We start from the raw sequence: 17,726 nt of genomic DNA on the forward strand, positions 1-17,726 counted from the left end.
GCGGGCATTTTCTGCACCATTCACCTTTCATCTGCTTGGGCCTGCAAGAGACCTTTTAGAAGGGGTGGGAGGCCTACGGCCTCGCTGGTTGCAGCGGCCCAGGACCCCCAGCCCCAGCCCAGGGAAGAGCAAGGCCGGTCCCAAACGGTTGCGATGCGATGGCACCGAAGAACGGGGATGGCTGTACAAGGGTAGCGCAGGCGTTGCTCTTGGTTTAACTTTTATTGCCAAGACAGAAAAGCTATATACACAGACATATTAAAAGATTTTCAAAATATTATTCCTAAGTATTAAAATACTGGGGGTTTTTTAAATTTTTTTTTTAACTAATCACTCTTTCAGTCCCTTTCCCTGCTGTCTCCCCTACATTTTTCTGGTGTAGACAACAATAGCAACTCAGGACTTCATTATTTGTAATTTTATCGTGTCTATTATTTTTGATCCCATGCCTCTCTAATGGCTTCCATAACATAATATTTTCTGAAAACTAAGGCTCCTAAATTGGTTACATGTTTATTCCTTCTGAAATTAGTTGCTACAATAGATTACGTACTATAATAGTTCAGAACTTGTTTACTTCTCTTTATTTTATTAAAGAGCCCCCTAAAGGCATTTTAGCAGCTGTGGATGCCTAAGGGAGGGGGAAAAAAAAAATTAGTGTGTCATATTATCCTAAATGAATTTGAAATAAAAAGTTTTCAGTCTTTAAGAAAACAGTATTGTTGATAGAAAGAAAATAAGAAATTACTTTGAATATAACTGAAAACCAGGAGGAAGTTGGAGCCTTCTCATGGCTGTCTAAAGGGATAAAAATAAAGATCAGCCATGCAGCAGGGAAGGCTTGACATTTAGCCAGCACTACAACCCTAGGCATCTAGGGAACCTGTAAATAAAGACACCCCCCCCAAAAGAAAAAAAAAAAAAAAAAAAAAAAAAAAGAAAAAAAAAAAAAAAAGAAAAAAAAAAGGCATCTGTTGAGATGCCTCCAGGTTGGATATTTACCAGCAACAATTTGTGAGCTTGTAATCAAAACCTTACATTTCAGTGCTCAAGATCTCTGAAGTCTAATTGCAAGCACCTAACATCTCTTTGAGATCTGACCCTTCAGCCCACAAACTTAAGGAAAATTAAACACCAAATATAAGTCCTAGTACACCTGGATAGTAAAATAAAAAAAATACATCAGAAGCTTATAGCTTTACACAAGTTATTACCACAGCCACTGCTCCTAAAAAGGGGTACGTGGCAGATCATATGCAAATAAAACAGACAAAGCAGGATGGTGACTCTCCTGCAGTGGAAAGCAGGCTAACCTGATAGCTAGTGTTCCGGCATTCGTCTTGAAACTGTCACATTTATTTTAAATATTTGACAAGACTTGAAATTATAGTTTCAAAGGACAGGAGTTGGCTAAATTCTCACTGTATCAAGTATCATTTCCACTCCTGAATTGGCAAGCCTTGCGTATAAGGGTCATTACTACCCAGTCCAGACACAAACTCACTACCACCAATACTAACATACAGAAAAATACATCAGAAATATCTGTATAGCACAAATGGCTGAGCAGTCAACCAGCATATTCACCACCTGCAAAGCACAAGCACATGGCTATTAATGTCGAGAACTGTCAAGATACCAGGGATGAGGCCTTCTGCAAAAGGTGACCATCACCGCGAGGCAGGGAGCACGACAGCAGGACGTGCCCACCATCCTACAGATTTGTAGGTAACGCAATGTTTTGAACTATCCCAACCCACTACCCTTCTTCAACAGCCACGTACTCAACTAAGGTAATGAGTCTTGCTAATTCACAACCACAAATTATCTAGGCTTAGACAGACAAAAATGAAATGCTACTTAAAAAACTGGACGTATGCAGCCTGATTTGTGAAATTAATTTTATTTTTGAAACATGATATCCAATTACAAATAAATAGTTCATACAATATAACTCAATTAGGATATACAATGTTCAGGCAGTTCATAGTAAACAACCAAGATCACATTGCAAATGAGTTTACATTAAATAACCAATTACAATAATATACAACTGGTCATTCAATTAACATTTCAGCCTGGTCCAAGGTGTATGCAAGTTGAAGATTGTTCCTCTTACCAGTAAAGAAACAGATGTACACAATTTTATACCGAGTCCAAAGTAGTTAATACATCACATTAATAAAAATTAAAAATGCTGCACTGCATTGCCTAAATGTGGTTTTAGTACAGAATAAAAGCTTGTGAATTTTAGCAGGATAAAGGTTATTGCAAAGGAGTCTTATGTCCTATAGCAATTTCTGCATAAACTTACAAGCTTTACAGGATGTTTTTAGTTTATGGTTTCATTTCCATACCCTTCTCTGCATCCTACCTATAAAACCAGTAGGACGTAGGTATGCATTATGCTCTTAGTTTCAGTTGCACATTGTTTTTTGCTTTCATTTCAGCCACATATTTTACTGCTAAGACACAGCTTCTCACTGAGGTATGGTCCTGCTTGAGTGTAAACTGCAGCAGCAGCAAACTCGCAAGGTCTTTTCTGACATGGCATTTTTTAATTTCCTAACCTACTCCAGGAACACTGCTCTGTGCAAAGAACACTTATGACATCTAGATTGAATTGAGCCTAAAGTCCTGAAATATTTTTTAAAAATTGTGGGAATTTAAAGGAGATTCACAGTATCCTTGAAATTTCTTGGTCAGTCATTTTTTATAATGAAATATGTCGATTTTCACAACAGAGTAAGTAGTTACAGTTTCCAATGATTCAGAGTCCCTGGGAATTTTATATTTACAAAAGCTTTGTTAAAAATCCCTCCCTTTTGGGGGCCCTCAGGTGAGGTATATGCCCCTTGTTCTTAGTTTAAACTCAGAAAGACCGTTTAAAAGTTACAGCTCTTTCCATTACAAAATTCCCCACATGACGGAGACCATTACTTCCAACGACGCACTTTTCCTAATTTGCTCTACAGCCATCTGCAGCCTTTGGGACATGTGCAACATATTCCAATAGGTACTTTTGTTGTTCTTGTTACACGGGGCATGGGAAGACACACACACCAAAAAAAAAAAAAAAAAAGAAAAAAAAGAAAGAGATAAGAGAGACTAGGTAAATTCCTGGCTGGCACATAGCACATCTACACAGGGTTTCAGCAAACTCCTCTAAAGTTGTCCTTCTGCTCAGCAACGCAAGAGCACAGGGTGAGAACACGGTGGCAGCCAAAAGTACCCGACAGGCATGGTGGTCCCCAGGACCACGACTCGGGGAGGCAGGAAGCCCTACATCTGAACAGCCACTGCCACTTACCCTCCCGTGACGGCCCTGGGCAACCAACGAGAAGCGTGGGCACCCACGGGACAGGTGGCCTCAATGGGACATGGAAGCACGCAGAACCTAGCAGTACTGAAGTCTGTCTTTTGTTACAAATCAGAAGAAAACCACATACTCATCACAAATATTTTGAAAGTCTGTCTATCTCCAATGCTGAGACTAAAATTAATGAACTGCTTTATTTTCACATTCTGTAGAAGAAATAAATGTCCACAATGAACCTGACGTCTAAAGAAGGAAGAACTATATATATCTACATCCATTTAAAATATAAAAAAACTGAACTGTAAAATCAAATGCACAGTTAGACGGAACCCAATCTTGTGCCTGGATTAGAAGAAAAATTAAAACTATTTCCAAGCCATTTTGAAAGTTTCATTTATGCAATTTATCCAAAAGTGGATTTATACCCTTAGCAGAACAAAACACTAACTTCAGATTTTTTCTGATTTAACCAAAAGCAGATTTATTTTCTTAAATCTGCTGCACAACGCACCAAGTGATATACATAGTACTTCAGCGATTCATTGATTTTCACTAAAAATCACAAAAAATATTTGAACATACATCCTGTGCTGACTGCAAACTATTTCAGAACCTGTTGATGGAGCACAGATACATATTTAAGCATTAGTAACGTCTAATATATGGTGTGACCCCTCCCTACACACTTGGCAATTTCCACATTTGGATTCTTCAGTCATTTTCCAGCATTAGTCTCATCTCTACTTGCCAGAAGGTTTTAATTTATGGTCTGGATATCTGAATGCATTAATCTCACAAATGTGGTTTTGATTTCTTTTTGTTCCTTCTATTTCCATTTGACTAGTTACATCAAAATTCACCAAATGGTAACAGTTTTTCATAGACAGCAGCAGGGAAAATCCATGAATAGTGGGAGAGATGGGAATGTAACATAAAATACAGCACAAACCTCCTCATCGTTTCATCAAAACTAAAGTACAGGGAACCTACTTGATAACTTTCAACTCCTATGAAGCTGCTTTCTATAGTCAATGGAAAGTGTTAATTTAAATAATATTTCAGATTTTTTTTAAAATGAGGACTTGTATATCAAACATCTCCCAAAACTCCCATGTCACAAATGCTAACAGCAGGAACTCCCTCCCCAAAGCTGCTGCCATTTGGAACTGCTATGTGCTACCACAGTAGGGTACTCAGTGAGCAGCAAGACCTTGATTTTTAGTACTACAAGTAAATGATACACATGAGAATAATCTCCATATTAAAGCCATTTTAATATTTGCTCTGTCACAAAGTTGACTGATGTATGCCTTTTCACATTCTCATGTAACCCTGATTAAAATATTCTTTCTAGAAACATTTTGAAAATAAAATTCACATCTGAAACAAATCTAAACACTCTCACTGAAGAAGAAAAGATCCCCCATATTTCTTCAAAGAATATTCACAGATAGTAAAACAGAAATTGAGACTTCTTCCCAAAGTAAGAATTAGGTGTAACAAACCAAGCAACATAAATAACTCTGGCTGACAACTACTTCAAATATCTGTTTTTAAAGCAAAAAAACCCCACCTAAACACACACAGAATTAAAGGGAGATTTTTAATGGCACAAAGGGCAGCTAGGCACTGCGTGAACTGAGAACATAACTGTCATTATGACTTTAAAAATCCCCCCAGTAAGATTTGGGTTGAAGCTAGGGCAGAACAGGGGTCTTGCCAGACTTCCACAAACAACGAAAGAGCAAACTCAGTGTAACGTCCAAACCTAATGAGAAAAGACAAAAGTTCTTACAGTCCCTCTGCTAAAAGGATGCTGCCGAAGTGTATAGCAAAATTAATGCTGAGAGTTCTTATTAGCTCTACACAATTCAACTACTGGATGAAATAGTCATCAGCTATTTAAAAAATTAGTTTCTGTATTTGAGAGATTATTCTTAGGTTTAAATTCTGCTGCGTTAACAGCATCTTTTGTATTAAACAAGCTTTAATGAACACCTGTAAGAGTACCTGCTTTATGCAGAGCTGTGCCATGACCACCTTTTAACTTTCAAATAAAAATAAAAGTAACCATTAGGCACATATTGAAGGTGTATTACACAAGCTGCAATGTCCAAACATATTCTCTCTCAGATTTACACAGAAAAATAGCACAGCAGCAAACAACCCGGTCTTCCGTCCAACAATGACCTCATTACAAGCATTTTCAATGTACATAATGTTACAACATCAATACCTTCTTATCTTTAAATAATTAGGTTAAAAAAGGCCCCCAGTATAACCATTTCTTATATAGCCAAGTTCTCTCTATATACATCCAAATTTTAAAGATACAAATAAAACATTATACAGGATTTATAAATGTTTAAAAACTTGAGGCTTCAGAATCATGGTTTCCCAAAAAGACTTGGGAAAATCCACAGACTGACAAGGTAGCAGAGAAAACTGGAAAAAAGGAGACAGACACAAGTTTGCTGCCATAACATTTTACTAAACTTGCCAGTCATCATGGTGATGTTATCAGAAATAACAGTTTAAGCTGCAAATGAGGAATGGTGGGTTTGTGTGTTGATCTCAAGTGTTGAGACAGGCAATTCAAGTATTTCCTATTTGATCCAAGCTCATCGTAGCAAAGTGGTGCAGTAAAAAGAATTATTTTACATTTTTTCCATACATTCGATCAATGTCCATTTGATAGTATGCCGTAAGCTCTTTGCGTTTTAGTTTGAACGCATCTGTCACTAGACCAGTCTCAGGGGTCCAAGGATCAGGGCTCAAACGAATTTTTACTGGTATTTCAAACTTTTCCAGATTAGCTGTAAAAATAAACATTTTTAATACAAAACGTAAATGTCACAATTTTTCTACAATTAAGCACAAAAGACTATATTCTTACACAGAAAAACATGTGACATAAATGAAGAAGTGCTCCTCCAACCCCCCATGGTTAGCTTTGAAAACCTGTGTGGTCACAAGTAGAGTGACAGGATCCATCAGTAACTGTTCTCCAGTTCCCACAGAAATACTGAAATAAACCCCTGCTGTTTGGGTATCTGTGCTGCTCCCTAACTTCAGAAGAGCCTCAGTGCTTGCAAGTGACATCCTGAAAATATATACTGTTGTATCAGTGTCATGCTACTCATCTTCTGGTGACAAAGTCTTAAAATCCATACTACTTAAGCTTAAAAACCTTAAAAAGTGTGGTTTTTCCTGATAGTCCTAAATCATTCAAGGAAAGTAAGTTCATACGGTAGCTGTTCCCCTTACTGAAGCACAACAGTGCTCTGCATGTTACGCCTTTAGCACAAAACATCGTATCATTTGCAAGAGCTTCTGCTATGGTTTCAGACATAAGAAAAACAAATAACTCAAAGAAAAGTAATCAACAGATGGGCAATATTAAAAAAAAAATATCTGTTTTCAGGTTAAATAAAAAATAATCCACAAATGTATAATTGTCCTGTGCAACTTGCCATTTTTAGATTTTCCTGCATTTTTTACTCCCCTTGACATTAAATCACTAGATTTGAGTGGGTTTTTTGCAATTTAGCCCTAAAAATCATAGTATTACTTTAAAAGTACAGTCTATGATACCAAATTGAAAAACAAAACCAAATATAAAATAACATCAAAATGTGCAAAAGTGCCTCAGGATTAAATCAAATATTCCGTTTCATCAATTTTAACAACATATTTAGTTCCCCTTAGAATAGTTAGTGCTGCACAAAAAAGAAAAGGCAAGTGACTTTGTACATACTCTCCATTGCAGCAGCTTCTTAGAGTGACCGTGCCTATATGCTCCACACAGTGAAGAAATACGGACTAGAGACATGGGGCAAGGGAAAAAAAAAAAAGCCTGCTGCAGTATTGAGACTGCGCTCATTTTAAGACGATGCTCCTGTAACAGAAGTCTGCAAATATGCTAATTATAGAGTTTAATATTTTCACAATATGGAGAAGAGACAAAGATTAACAAGACAAAGATTGCTGAAAGCACGAAGTTATCTTGGGTAGAAAAGATGAGGACAAATTTCAAAGAGGTACAGAAGGACATCATGATACTGAGCAATTGCAAAACAGACAGCAGAAAACATTCATTGCAGAAAAATGTAAAAGAAAATGCATAAGAAAACCAAATTTAACATCCACAATGCCCATTTAAAAAAACATTCTGTGGTCCTAACTGACAGCTTTATGAAAAAAGGTCAGTGCTTAGTAATGGTCAAGAGCAAAAACAAGGCAGAAATTATTATGAAAGAACAACCAAAATATCACTGTGCCACTGTTTAATTCTGCACCAGAATAGCTAAATAGATTATGACCAATTAGCATGAAAAAGATACAGCTGAGGGGAAAGCACAATAGACATTGGGAAAAAAAAAAAAATCGCGACCGCCATTGTGGCTGTTCACTGCCTCTTCCCACACACGAGCTCAGCAGAAGCATGTCGAACTAGCAGATGGCAGGGTGAAAACAAACAACAGGCATTTCTTCACACAAACATAGCTGAGCTGTGCAGCTCTGCCGCAGGACAGTACGGATACAGAATATTTTCATAACTTCAAAATGGGACTAGAAGAGTTAATGGAAGAAAAGTCTACTGAAAAAATAATATTAACTACAAAGACACTGCTTTCAGTTTAGGAAATCCCTCAGATGCAAGTCACTGGAAGCTAGGGGAGCCTGTCACCACAGGCTTATTTCAACTATGCATAGGTATATAGCACATGAGACCGTATGATACTCAACACACATATCATGGATCTACAGATGACCCAACATTCTTTTGGACCAGCAGCTAAGGCCAAAAAGATACTACAGGACATCTTAAAGAGCACCAGACACACACACACATATATATATGTAACACACAGGGAACTGAACTGAGCTTGTTGAGTTTGCCCTGGTTTTGTATTGTTTCCTCAGCTATTGGCCACACTAGGAAAAAAAAAAAGTTACATGAACCAAAAGGACTGACCCAACTCAAGTTTTGTTGTTGGGGTTCTATTGCATGAAAATTTCACTTCATGTATGTTCTAGCAAATATACAAGCTCAAGGAAATATTTTTAGAGTCTATGCTTAACTGTTTCACAGACATTATGGTCCACAAGGTTAATACTATCTACCCAGCTACTCACCTGCCATGGCAGCTTCAGCTAGCACCTTCAGTACCTCTTTTTCCATCTCAGGACTGTTACAGATCTCTTCCCACGTTCCTTTAAATCCTTTCTTTCGAGCTAGTTCTGCCAGCTCCTTTTGATTTGGCACAACAAATCCAATGACATAAGAATGGAAACTGAGAAGTATAACATACTTTAGTATGAATTTTGTAAAGTTAACAAGTCTTCAAAAATAACATTTCAAGTTGAAGGGTTTGCACTTCATACAGAGATATTGCTCTTAACAGTTGGCTTTTGTTCACCTGATAATCTTTCTGAAATTGTTCACGTATTACCTTTGCCTGCTTAAAAATAAGTAGAAAGAGAAGCTACTTACCTTACAGCAACTGGATTGCTTCAAGGTGTGCTGTCCATATGCACATTCCACTGTGTCTCATGCTCAAAGCTTTGGGGAAGTAGTACCCATACGATGTCATTGCGCCCTGCCTCTCCTCATGTTTTGTATCCCGGTATGAAGACTGGTGTGCGGCTTCCCTACCTCAGTTTCCTCTCAACTGCAGAATCCAGTTACTGTAGAGGAGTAGAGGACTGCAGTGAAGAGGGGTTGGAGAGCAGGTTGTGGAATGAGCATATGCACAACACATCTCAAAGAATGCCTGCTTCTGTAAGGGAAGTGACTTCTCTTTCTCTTTCAAGTGATTGTCCATACGCTCACTCTACTGTTGGCAATCTTTGTCTGCTCCTGACATGTCTAGAACATATGAAGCTGTGATCTCAAAGACTTTGGAAAACACTGAAGCACAAATTGCCCTGAAACAGGTATTCAAGATTTTTCAGATGGTGTAAAGTTTAGGGAAAACGTGAACAGAACCTCACATAGCAATTCTACACATTCTAACAAAGCAGATCACAGAATCAGAGAGCTGAAAGCTATCTCAGAAGATCATTTAATTCATTCACCTGCCTTGAAGCAAGGTCAGTTACATCTAACGGATGTATGTCTAACACTTTCTTAAGCATAAGGCAAACGCTAATGCAAATGCCTCATTATTCTTAGCATTGGTAAGCTGTTCCTGATGGCTATTCCTGACTCTTCCTCTCTGCAGTTTACATCAGTTGTATTTTCATACAGCCAATAGCCAGATGTTCCTCTCCTTTCCACAGAAGCCATTCATTCATTCACAGACTGTCACTTTTTTTTCCCTCTCACCTTTCTAGTCTTCCTTCCTTTCTTGTTTCTTCAGGAATTTAAGCAATGCCCTTTCCTCCCAAGTCACGCATCACAGATCTCTGCCCAGACGTTCCTATTTTTCTCCTAGACTCTTTTCAAGAGGTCCACCTTTTCTGAAGTGTTGCATGTGGAGCTCAGACCCTTTAGTGCTTGGTAGAGCAAATAGATCATTGTGCATCTAGTAGGCTATACGTCTGATTATGTCATATTATTTACCTTCTTATAACAGTATGGCACTTGTTGATTCATTTCAGCTCCTACAGAACTGTCACCAGCTGGTGGTCCTCATCCTGCATTTTTGCAGTTTATTTAGGTGTAAGTATAATTTACATTTCCCCTCTTTAAACTGACTGCTGTTTTCAAGCAAACCTCCATCTAGTCAAGCTTGCTCTGAATTCTAATCTTGTCCTCCACTGTACATTTGGTCCTGTCTCACTTTAACCATCTACAGATTAATAAATCTTTTCAACTCTTTCTTTCACTAGACAGATCATTAATGCAAAATACAGAACCTCAACCCTGGTATGGAGATTACTTTAGCTTATCCTTTAAGGTCTCAAACATAATTTTAAAATGCTACCTCTAAATACCCTTTTGGTTATTGTACATTGCAATTTTATTCTTTGTTACTGGTACAAATTATAATGGGCATTTGACAGCAGCTGTGAAGACTGCACAAAAGTCCATTACAAACATAGGCTTCCCTGGCATCATCTGTTGACAAGCTTTGCCTGTTGGCTGACTCAAAACCATTCTCATTTTTCTCTTACTGACAGTGTACTTACAGAAAGACTTCAGATTAGCCTCACTATCACTTACTGCTTGCATCTCACCTTCTGACTTTGCCTCTCTGATTCCCCCCCCCAACACACACACACACTCGTGCTATACTCTGTACTGAATCGTTGTAACTTCATCTACGGCCTACTCTGTAACGTATATGTATTATGTATGAAGGCATTCAGAACACAAAGGACTCTGGCACTTTCATCCCTGGTTCCTGTAGTCTTTTGACATACTTAAGATCATGTCCACCAATATCACCAGTGTCTCCAGGGATAAACAGCATATAGAAGTAATCAGTTGGCTGGGTAAGCCTCAAACTGTGGTTCATCTAAAATTCAGCCTCTTGACTAGAAGTATACTTCCTCTGAACAAATGTCTTCGTACAACTATGCTTTTTCCTGGAAAGAGCACCTTGGAGCTCACAGCTCCTGGAATGTGTAGCTTTTCATTCTGTACCACTAAGTTAAATCTTCGCTTGTTGCAGTTCAAATGCTAAAGCACTGTTTGTCTTGAGAAGTATCCTGAAGACTACATTTTCTCTCCGGAGCAGCTATTTCCCTCTCCACTACTGTTTCTTCTGCAGATCTTTTGAATTTTCTAGCTTCTTCAGTCTTGGAGGTCATAACAGCAGCATGAAGGAAGAAGTTTTCAGAATTTGGTCCTCAGGACCTCCTTAGTCATCTCCTACATGCTATGAGATTTTGTCAGAACGTCTCTCCTACACTCGGCATCCCCATTTCCTTGCTGTGCTTGAGATCCTACCCAAATACGGCCCTCAGACTTATGATAAGAGACATATTCAGTGGCATTACATGTCGATATCACCATTTCTGTTTTGTTAAGTCTGGTCCTTATCAGCTCTCCTTGAGCTTCCTGTTGAGAACTCCTTTGTGGGGTTTTTTTTGGTTGGTTGGTTTGGTGTTTTTTCTTTTTTTACCATGTTTGCTCATTCCTCAGGTAACGGAACTACTCCTTTTCCTGACATGATGCTTGAGACACATTGAATCACCTTGGATGGGTGAAGTGCTGATAAAGCAGCAGGACTCTCCTCTGAAGGAACTCTAATCACAATTCCTTTCAGCAAACATTTTATTCCTTATCTCACTGAGTATTTTGCCTGACTCAGTCAATTAATATAGTTTTTGAAGTAACGATATCGTGCAAACACTTTTGATTCCCTACTACTACATTCAGAGGAGCTTTGCATCCGAAGATCTAAGGTCAAATCACAGATTTAACCCATTCGTAAAAGTCTGCCTTCCTTGTCCTTTTACATGTGGGAGACAGAACAGTTACAAATGAAGGACACCTCTTGCATATGAGATCACCCAGGCAAAGTACAAGGAGAGACAGGATAGAAGAGAGGTCACAGGCACTGCTAACAAGAAGTGTCCGAGCTCACACTGCTGAGGTGAGTATATAGGCACAATGAAATGTGCATATGGACAATCATTCAGAGAATCTGTATTATGTGGCTACTTATGCCAAATTGTATACATGAAAGTATTAAGAAGAAATACAGCAGCAGCAGAAAAACCCATCTGGAATATACTTGGACTCGGTTTGTAGACTACCTTTAAAAATTGCTCATAGGTTTTCTTATTTTTAAGTAATAGGCAAGATGCAGGCTATCAGAGGTAAGTGCATTTTAGCCTCCAATGCCATGTTGACCTGGCAAAATTAACACAAAATTTGATAGTACAATTCCAATAGTAAACTTCAATCCTGAACAGCAGAAATCACCATCTGCAGGAACCTCTTTCTCCACAGGCTACAGAGGGTGCTCGGAACAGGCACGTAACCTCAGGCAGTCAAAGCAAGCAAACATGAGACTCATCCAACGAGTCAAAACCGCAAATAAAGCCTCATCTAATGGAAGCTTCCTCAGCAGTGGTATGCCCAATGCGTGTCAGCCTATTGATCCAAAACTGTCAAAACTAAGTTACAGGGTGACTACCAATAGTTAACACCAAAAAAAGAAAAACCACACAGAGAACCAGGTGAACAAACCAAAAGTTAATTTTCTATTTATTACCACTGAGCAATTCTCTGGTATACTTGACCTGGCCTCTTTCAATCAAAGTTATCAAGTGGGGCTTTTTTGGCCATAATTGAAATCAGAATATTTCTGTTCAGAAGCTCCAAAATGACTTTCCAAACATCAAAATGACAACAGCAAACAAAGACCACCTGAAGTATACTTCTATGTGTAAGTCTATACTATGCACAGGTAGGAAATTGTAGAAATAGAAACTTAAGACATGTTTGAGTCCTTATATGCCTAATTCATTAGTACATGCAGAAAGCGAATAGAAAGGACATTTGATCATCATTTATTAATTGTGTTTGCATAGTATTTACGGAGTGCTTTCTCTCAAGCTTCAAGGTTTCTGCTCATGTACCGCAGGGCTTAAAGAAAAGTATATTTAATGCGCAAGCCGGCTACTCGGCTGTTGGTGGTTTTTCCCCCCACACCTTCCTCCGAAGTACAACTGCACTTCCTGAAGAACAGATCACAGCTAAATACAGCAAGGAACAAGGTGTCCTAGGGCTTCCCTAGGTAATAATCTCTAAATTGCTTGAGTGATGTCTGTTATGAATGCAGTCAGAGCATAGCTGCTTTTCAGATTGGGGAAAAAGGAAAGAAGGGGATTCATTCTTGGCATTTTCCAACAAATGATGAAAAAAACAGGAAAGGAAAAATAAAAAAATACATTTCAGACAGTTTAGTTTTGATAGAGAAAGTTATTCCATTGCATTATAAGTAAAAATCTTTTTCAACTGGTTAAAAAAATTCCACACATTGAGTGGCAAAAAAATTTTTCTTATGGCTTCAGTAGGAGAGACAAAGATTACAGCAATAACAAAGTATCAGCTGCCTCTTACCTGCTTGCATACACACAAATATTATCTACCAGTGGAAGATTCTTTAGAGCAGCTTCTACTTTGCCAAGAGAAACATATTCTCCTGCCTGGAGTTTTACAAGATCTTTTTTACGATCTATTGAGGAAAAAAGGAATTAAACGTTAATTACAGAACACAAAAACTTTAGACATTGATTTTAATCTTTTATGAAATGTATGTATAAATGCCAAAAGGTAAGCTGACTCATGTTTGGTGAATGTACCAGAAACATTTAATATCAGGTTTCCAGACTTTGCTTTTTATCAATCTGTCCCTCACAGAAAAATGAGACACATTTCAATTCCATGCATTTTCTGCCTTTAGAACAGCATTTCCTATATGACAGCACTGTCATGTCTTCCATTCACAACTAGGACAGCGGAAAAGCCAGGGTTTGGCTAGAAGCACACATCTTGTGCTGTCTGGTCCAGACGCTTAAGGCAGGAGATGCACCATTTGGGGACACGTTGTTATTTATTCCCAGGTTAAATTCATATTTAAAGAGCAATTGTCCACCTATTATTTGAAACACAATTAAGCGAAATTACTTGAGCGTATTGTATGCAGCCCAAAGAAGGCAAAGGTGACTACAGGGCCTTATGCCACTGGCTGCGATGGCAGCCAGGAGTGCTTCCCCTTTGCTGTGTATCTTCATGCTGCTTTGTGCAACCAGGCATGGTAGCTGCAATGGGACCCAAGATTATTCTCACATAATAAGCCAAATAAACTTAGTTTTCAGGATTAAAGAGCACCCTGAATCACCACTGACATCACAAGAGACACCTGGTAGTTTACAGGGCACCTATTTTTGTGCGTACGGGTCTCAAAGAATTATGAGCCTATCACAGGCTTATATATAACACCTTTACCTTGGTATAATATTCCTCTGATTCATTTATGATAAAGGGATATTCTTATTACAAAGAATGGCAAGATTACAAAAAGGCTTATTTAATTCCTGAGCACGTATTACCAAAAGAGCCCTTTCACTGAATCAAATTCCACACTCACAAAATTATAAAATCTAACGCAGCTTATCTCGCTCAATTAGCCTATATTTTATATTTAACTCTCTAATTACTACCCAGTCTCACTAAGAGACTGGAGTCAATGTTAAGACTGTTTTAAAAGGAAGCAATTGTTTTAAAAATCAGCTTTTAAAACACACAATCAAGTTTATATTAACATACCAGAATTTCCCTGGGACACATGGTAAGGCTTTAGACTGCATGCCAAAATATGGAGATTTTTTTGGTTAATTACAGTATTTAGTGGCCCTGAAAAATTCATATGTTCACCTGAATTTATTAACTCACCAATAATTTTTAGACATCCATCTTGCTGAAATTCTCCAATGTCTCCAGTATGAAGCCACCTCTGCCCATTCTCATCAACAGTGAAATCTTTCTTGGTTCGTACTTCATTTTTGTAGTAGCCCACAGTCACATTTTGCCCTCCAATAAGAATCTCACCTCTAGGATATGGTTTATCAGTGTTGTAATATCCACCTAAAAGTACGGGGTTTTTATTAAGTTAACAAGAATTAAAATATATTTCCAAAGCAAGAATTCCTATTATTTTTACTATTCTTATTTATTATTTAAAGATAGAACGAAATACTTTAGTAAGTCCTTAACCAAAGATACCACTTGCCTAAATAGTTCAGTAAGAGAAGACATGGTTCCAATTCTCTTCAGCCTATAAACAATTATTTAACATGCATGTTTACAAATAGTGAAATTCACACACATGAAGAGGGCAAATGCCACCTCTATGCAATCTTTCTGCCAGGACTAACATGGTCTATCAGTTTCGTACAGGCTTGAATCAAAGAAAAGATAAATTTTGCCTCATATTTTAGGAATAAAAAACCTGTATGGTTTCACATTAGCCCGAAACGCCCTTAAGTATTATGTATTTCTACTCTACAATACCTAAAATCCTACAGTGAATGGAAATCACACAAATACATTCCAACCTTCATTAAGTATATTTGATACAGTATCCATTAAGCTTCTATTCCACATATCCACTTTTTAATGATTTAAATAATATTATGAAGACTAATTTAAAATAATTTCTTAATGGCAACAGAAGGTATCATTCAAGCACTTCAGCTGAAGTCTCCTGAATCCAGTACCTCTAAGACACAAAATACACGAGCTGTACCCTGTCCTGCAAGAATACTGATCTAAATCAGAAAGAGGTACAACTCTGTATGCACTTACACAACATGCATATGCAATTATAGTGACAGGAATAAAACAAATCATATAGCCAGAGAGTCATCATACAACCTAGTCAAAATGCCACTCGCACTGATAGCTTGTCTAGATATTTGTAAGTTTAAAAACCACTGAGGAATATATTTTCAGCTTTTTTCTACCCCAAGATCAAACTTCTACAGGTAAAAGCAGCATTTAAAATTTAAAAAGCCAAGAAATAGTCTTTTAATTACTACTACTAGGCCAAGTCCAATAGAAAACCAGTTATATAAAGTTCTTACAAACACACCATAATTTTGTCACATACAGAAATTCTCACCTTCTTCCCAGTTCATTAACTTGATTTCACAACAGACCAAAGGTGCTCCCACTCTCCCTGTAGTGTAGTCCCAAACTAGAATTTTAAAAAAGAGCATTTTTCAGAAAAAAAATTACCAAAATTAGAAAAAAAATATTTGTTGTCATGCATCTTGTTTACTGTAAATTAACTGCTATTTATTCCTGAACTTTAATTCATAGAACAAAACTTCCAAGAAAAATAATGGATCTATCAAAGTAATGCAGATAAAATCCTTATCCTGCAAAGAAAATAGATGGCTGTATTTACAGATACCTCCAGTCATATCAACACAGCTTTGCTAGTAAGCTGTCTGTGTGGATCATGCTTCAGAAGCTGCACAACTTTAAATAGTGTTCACTGGACTCTGAAATAAGTAGCAATATTTCATAACAATTCAAGGATTCTATATTTTGATTCACTCTCCTGAAGTCTCAACCCTAAACACTTCTGCATCCGGGCACCCTCCCAAAAGAGCACCACTGGAGACTACATCATTTGTATTACAGTTCCACTATTTTTTTTTTCCCAAGCTACTGAAGAAGCCATTTCCAAAGACCTCTTGGAATAAAAATCACATCACAGTAGTTTGTGGATCACCAAGGAACATAATACATGTTCTACAATCCGGCATAATCTAGCAATGAACCCTGGATACTCCTCGTATGATTCCTAGGTAAATCACACCATTGACGAAACATAGCAGCTCTGACTGTTTCTGCCAACACCAAATAAGAGTGAAATTTTAGGACCAAAAGGCAACTGAAACCATTAAGCTCTGTTACATGAAATTAAAACCTGGTGCAGGCTTTTGCATTCTATTTTTTATTTTCCCAACATCTCAATATACTCACCGAAATTAGAAATAATTTATTTGGTTCAAATGGTAAGTGCAATAATGCCAAGATCCCACTCACACTATTACAGGTTTCTCTATCACAAATGAGAACATTCATTTTAAAAGCAGGTCACCAGCTTTAGCACAATGTGCCAAAATTAGTACTTCTACTGTTTTATACATTTATGATTACAAGTAACTCCCCGGATTCCCCAGTTATATTTGGTGGCATACACCAAATGAATAGATTGTCAAAGATGATACATGCAGAGCGCTCAGCACAGATCACAGCACTTGGTGGGATGCATTGACACCAACCTTCCGTGATTGTTCCAGCTCCAGCTGATTCAGTTAGTCCATAACCCTGTCCTACAGGGCAACAGAAACAAATGTTCATAAACCGCTGAGTTGCTGCAGAGAGCGGAGCTCCTCCACAAAGCAGGATGCGAATTTTTCCTCCCAGCAGCATTCGCACTTTCCGGAAAATAAGGCTAAAATGCAAAGGTAAGAGTATAGATTTGTTGCTTAAAAACAAAACAAGAGATACCTAATTTTGTATCTGAACTGAAAGTTTCCACCATCTTCAAATAAACTTTTATGGCATTCAAGGAAAACTTTGAAGGAGCACACTTAAGTTTTCAAAAACACAGACACAGATTTCTAAGCTTGTTTCCACATTCTAATTTGAAGATGGGTTAAGTGTTTTGAGAACGTATATTTAGTAAGACAATAGAGTTCAGTGATTTTCTCCTCAAAAATAACTTAAATAAGCTATATAAATTTGGCAATTCTATTATCTTTAGTCTCACTGAAATTGGGAATTGAACTCAATGATCCTTATGGGTTTCTTCCAGCTTGAGATATTCTGTGACTCACTTCTGTGAAAATGTGACGTCTACTGTTATCTATAGCAAGAGACTTCCCATCTTACTCAAGAATTGTATAAATCCATTATTAAAGTCCT

At 37.7% G+C, this 17,726-nt stretch overlaps 1 protein-coding gene across 3 annotated transcripts in view; it reads right to left on the reverse strand.

Annotated features, from left to right (window-relative positions):
- Nucleotides 1-5,632: 5,632 nt before the first annotated feature.
- Nucleotides 5,633-17,726, reverse strand: part of ACSL3 (acyl-CoA synthetase long-chain family member 3) — a 30,886-nt gene continuing 18,792 nt past the window's right edge. For all 3 annotated transcript variants that reach the window (XM_009705820.1, XM_009705821.1, XM_009705819.1), the window contains 6 exons: nt 17,081-17,253; nt 15,907-15,981; nt 14,679-14,870; nt 13,344-13,458; nt 8,459-8,616; nt 5,633-6,135 (listed from right to left, as the gene is read on the reverse strand). In XM_009705820.1, the coding sequence (XP_009704122.1) occupies nt 5,972-6,135; nt 8,459-8,616; nt 13,344-13,458; nt 14,679-14,870; nt 15,907-15,981; nt 17,081-17,253 (877 nt within the window). In that variant the 3' untranslated portion in view covers nt 5,633-5,971. The remainder of the gene's footprint in view (nt 6,136-8,458; nt 8,617-13,343; nt 13,459-14,678; nt 14,871-15,906; nt 15,982-17,080; nt 17,254-17,726) is intronic.

This window comes from Cariama cristata, unplaced genomic scaffold (assembly GCF_000690535.1).
Source record: "Cariama cristata isolate BGI_N322 unplaced genomic scaffold, ASM69053v1 scaffold20688, whole genome shotgun sequence".
NCBI lineage: Eukaryota > Metazoa > Chordata > Aves > Cariamiformes > Cariamidae > Cariama > Cariama cristata.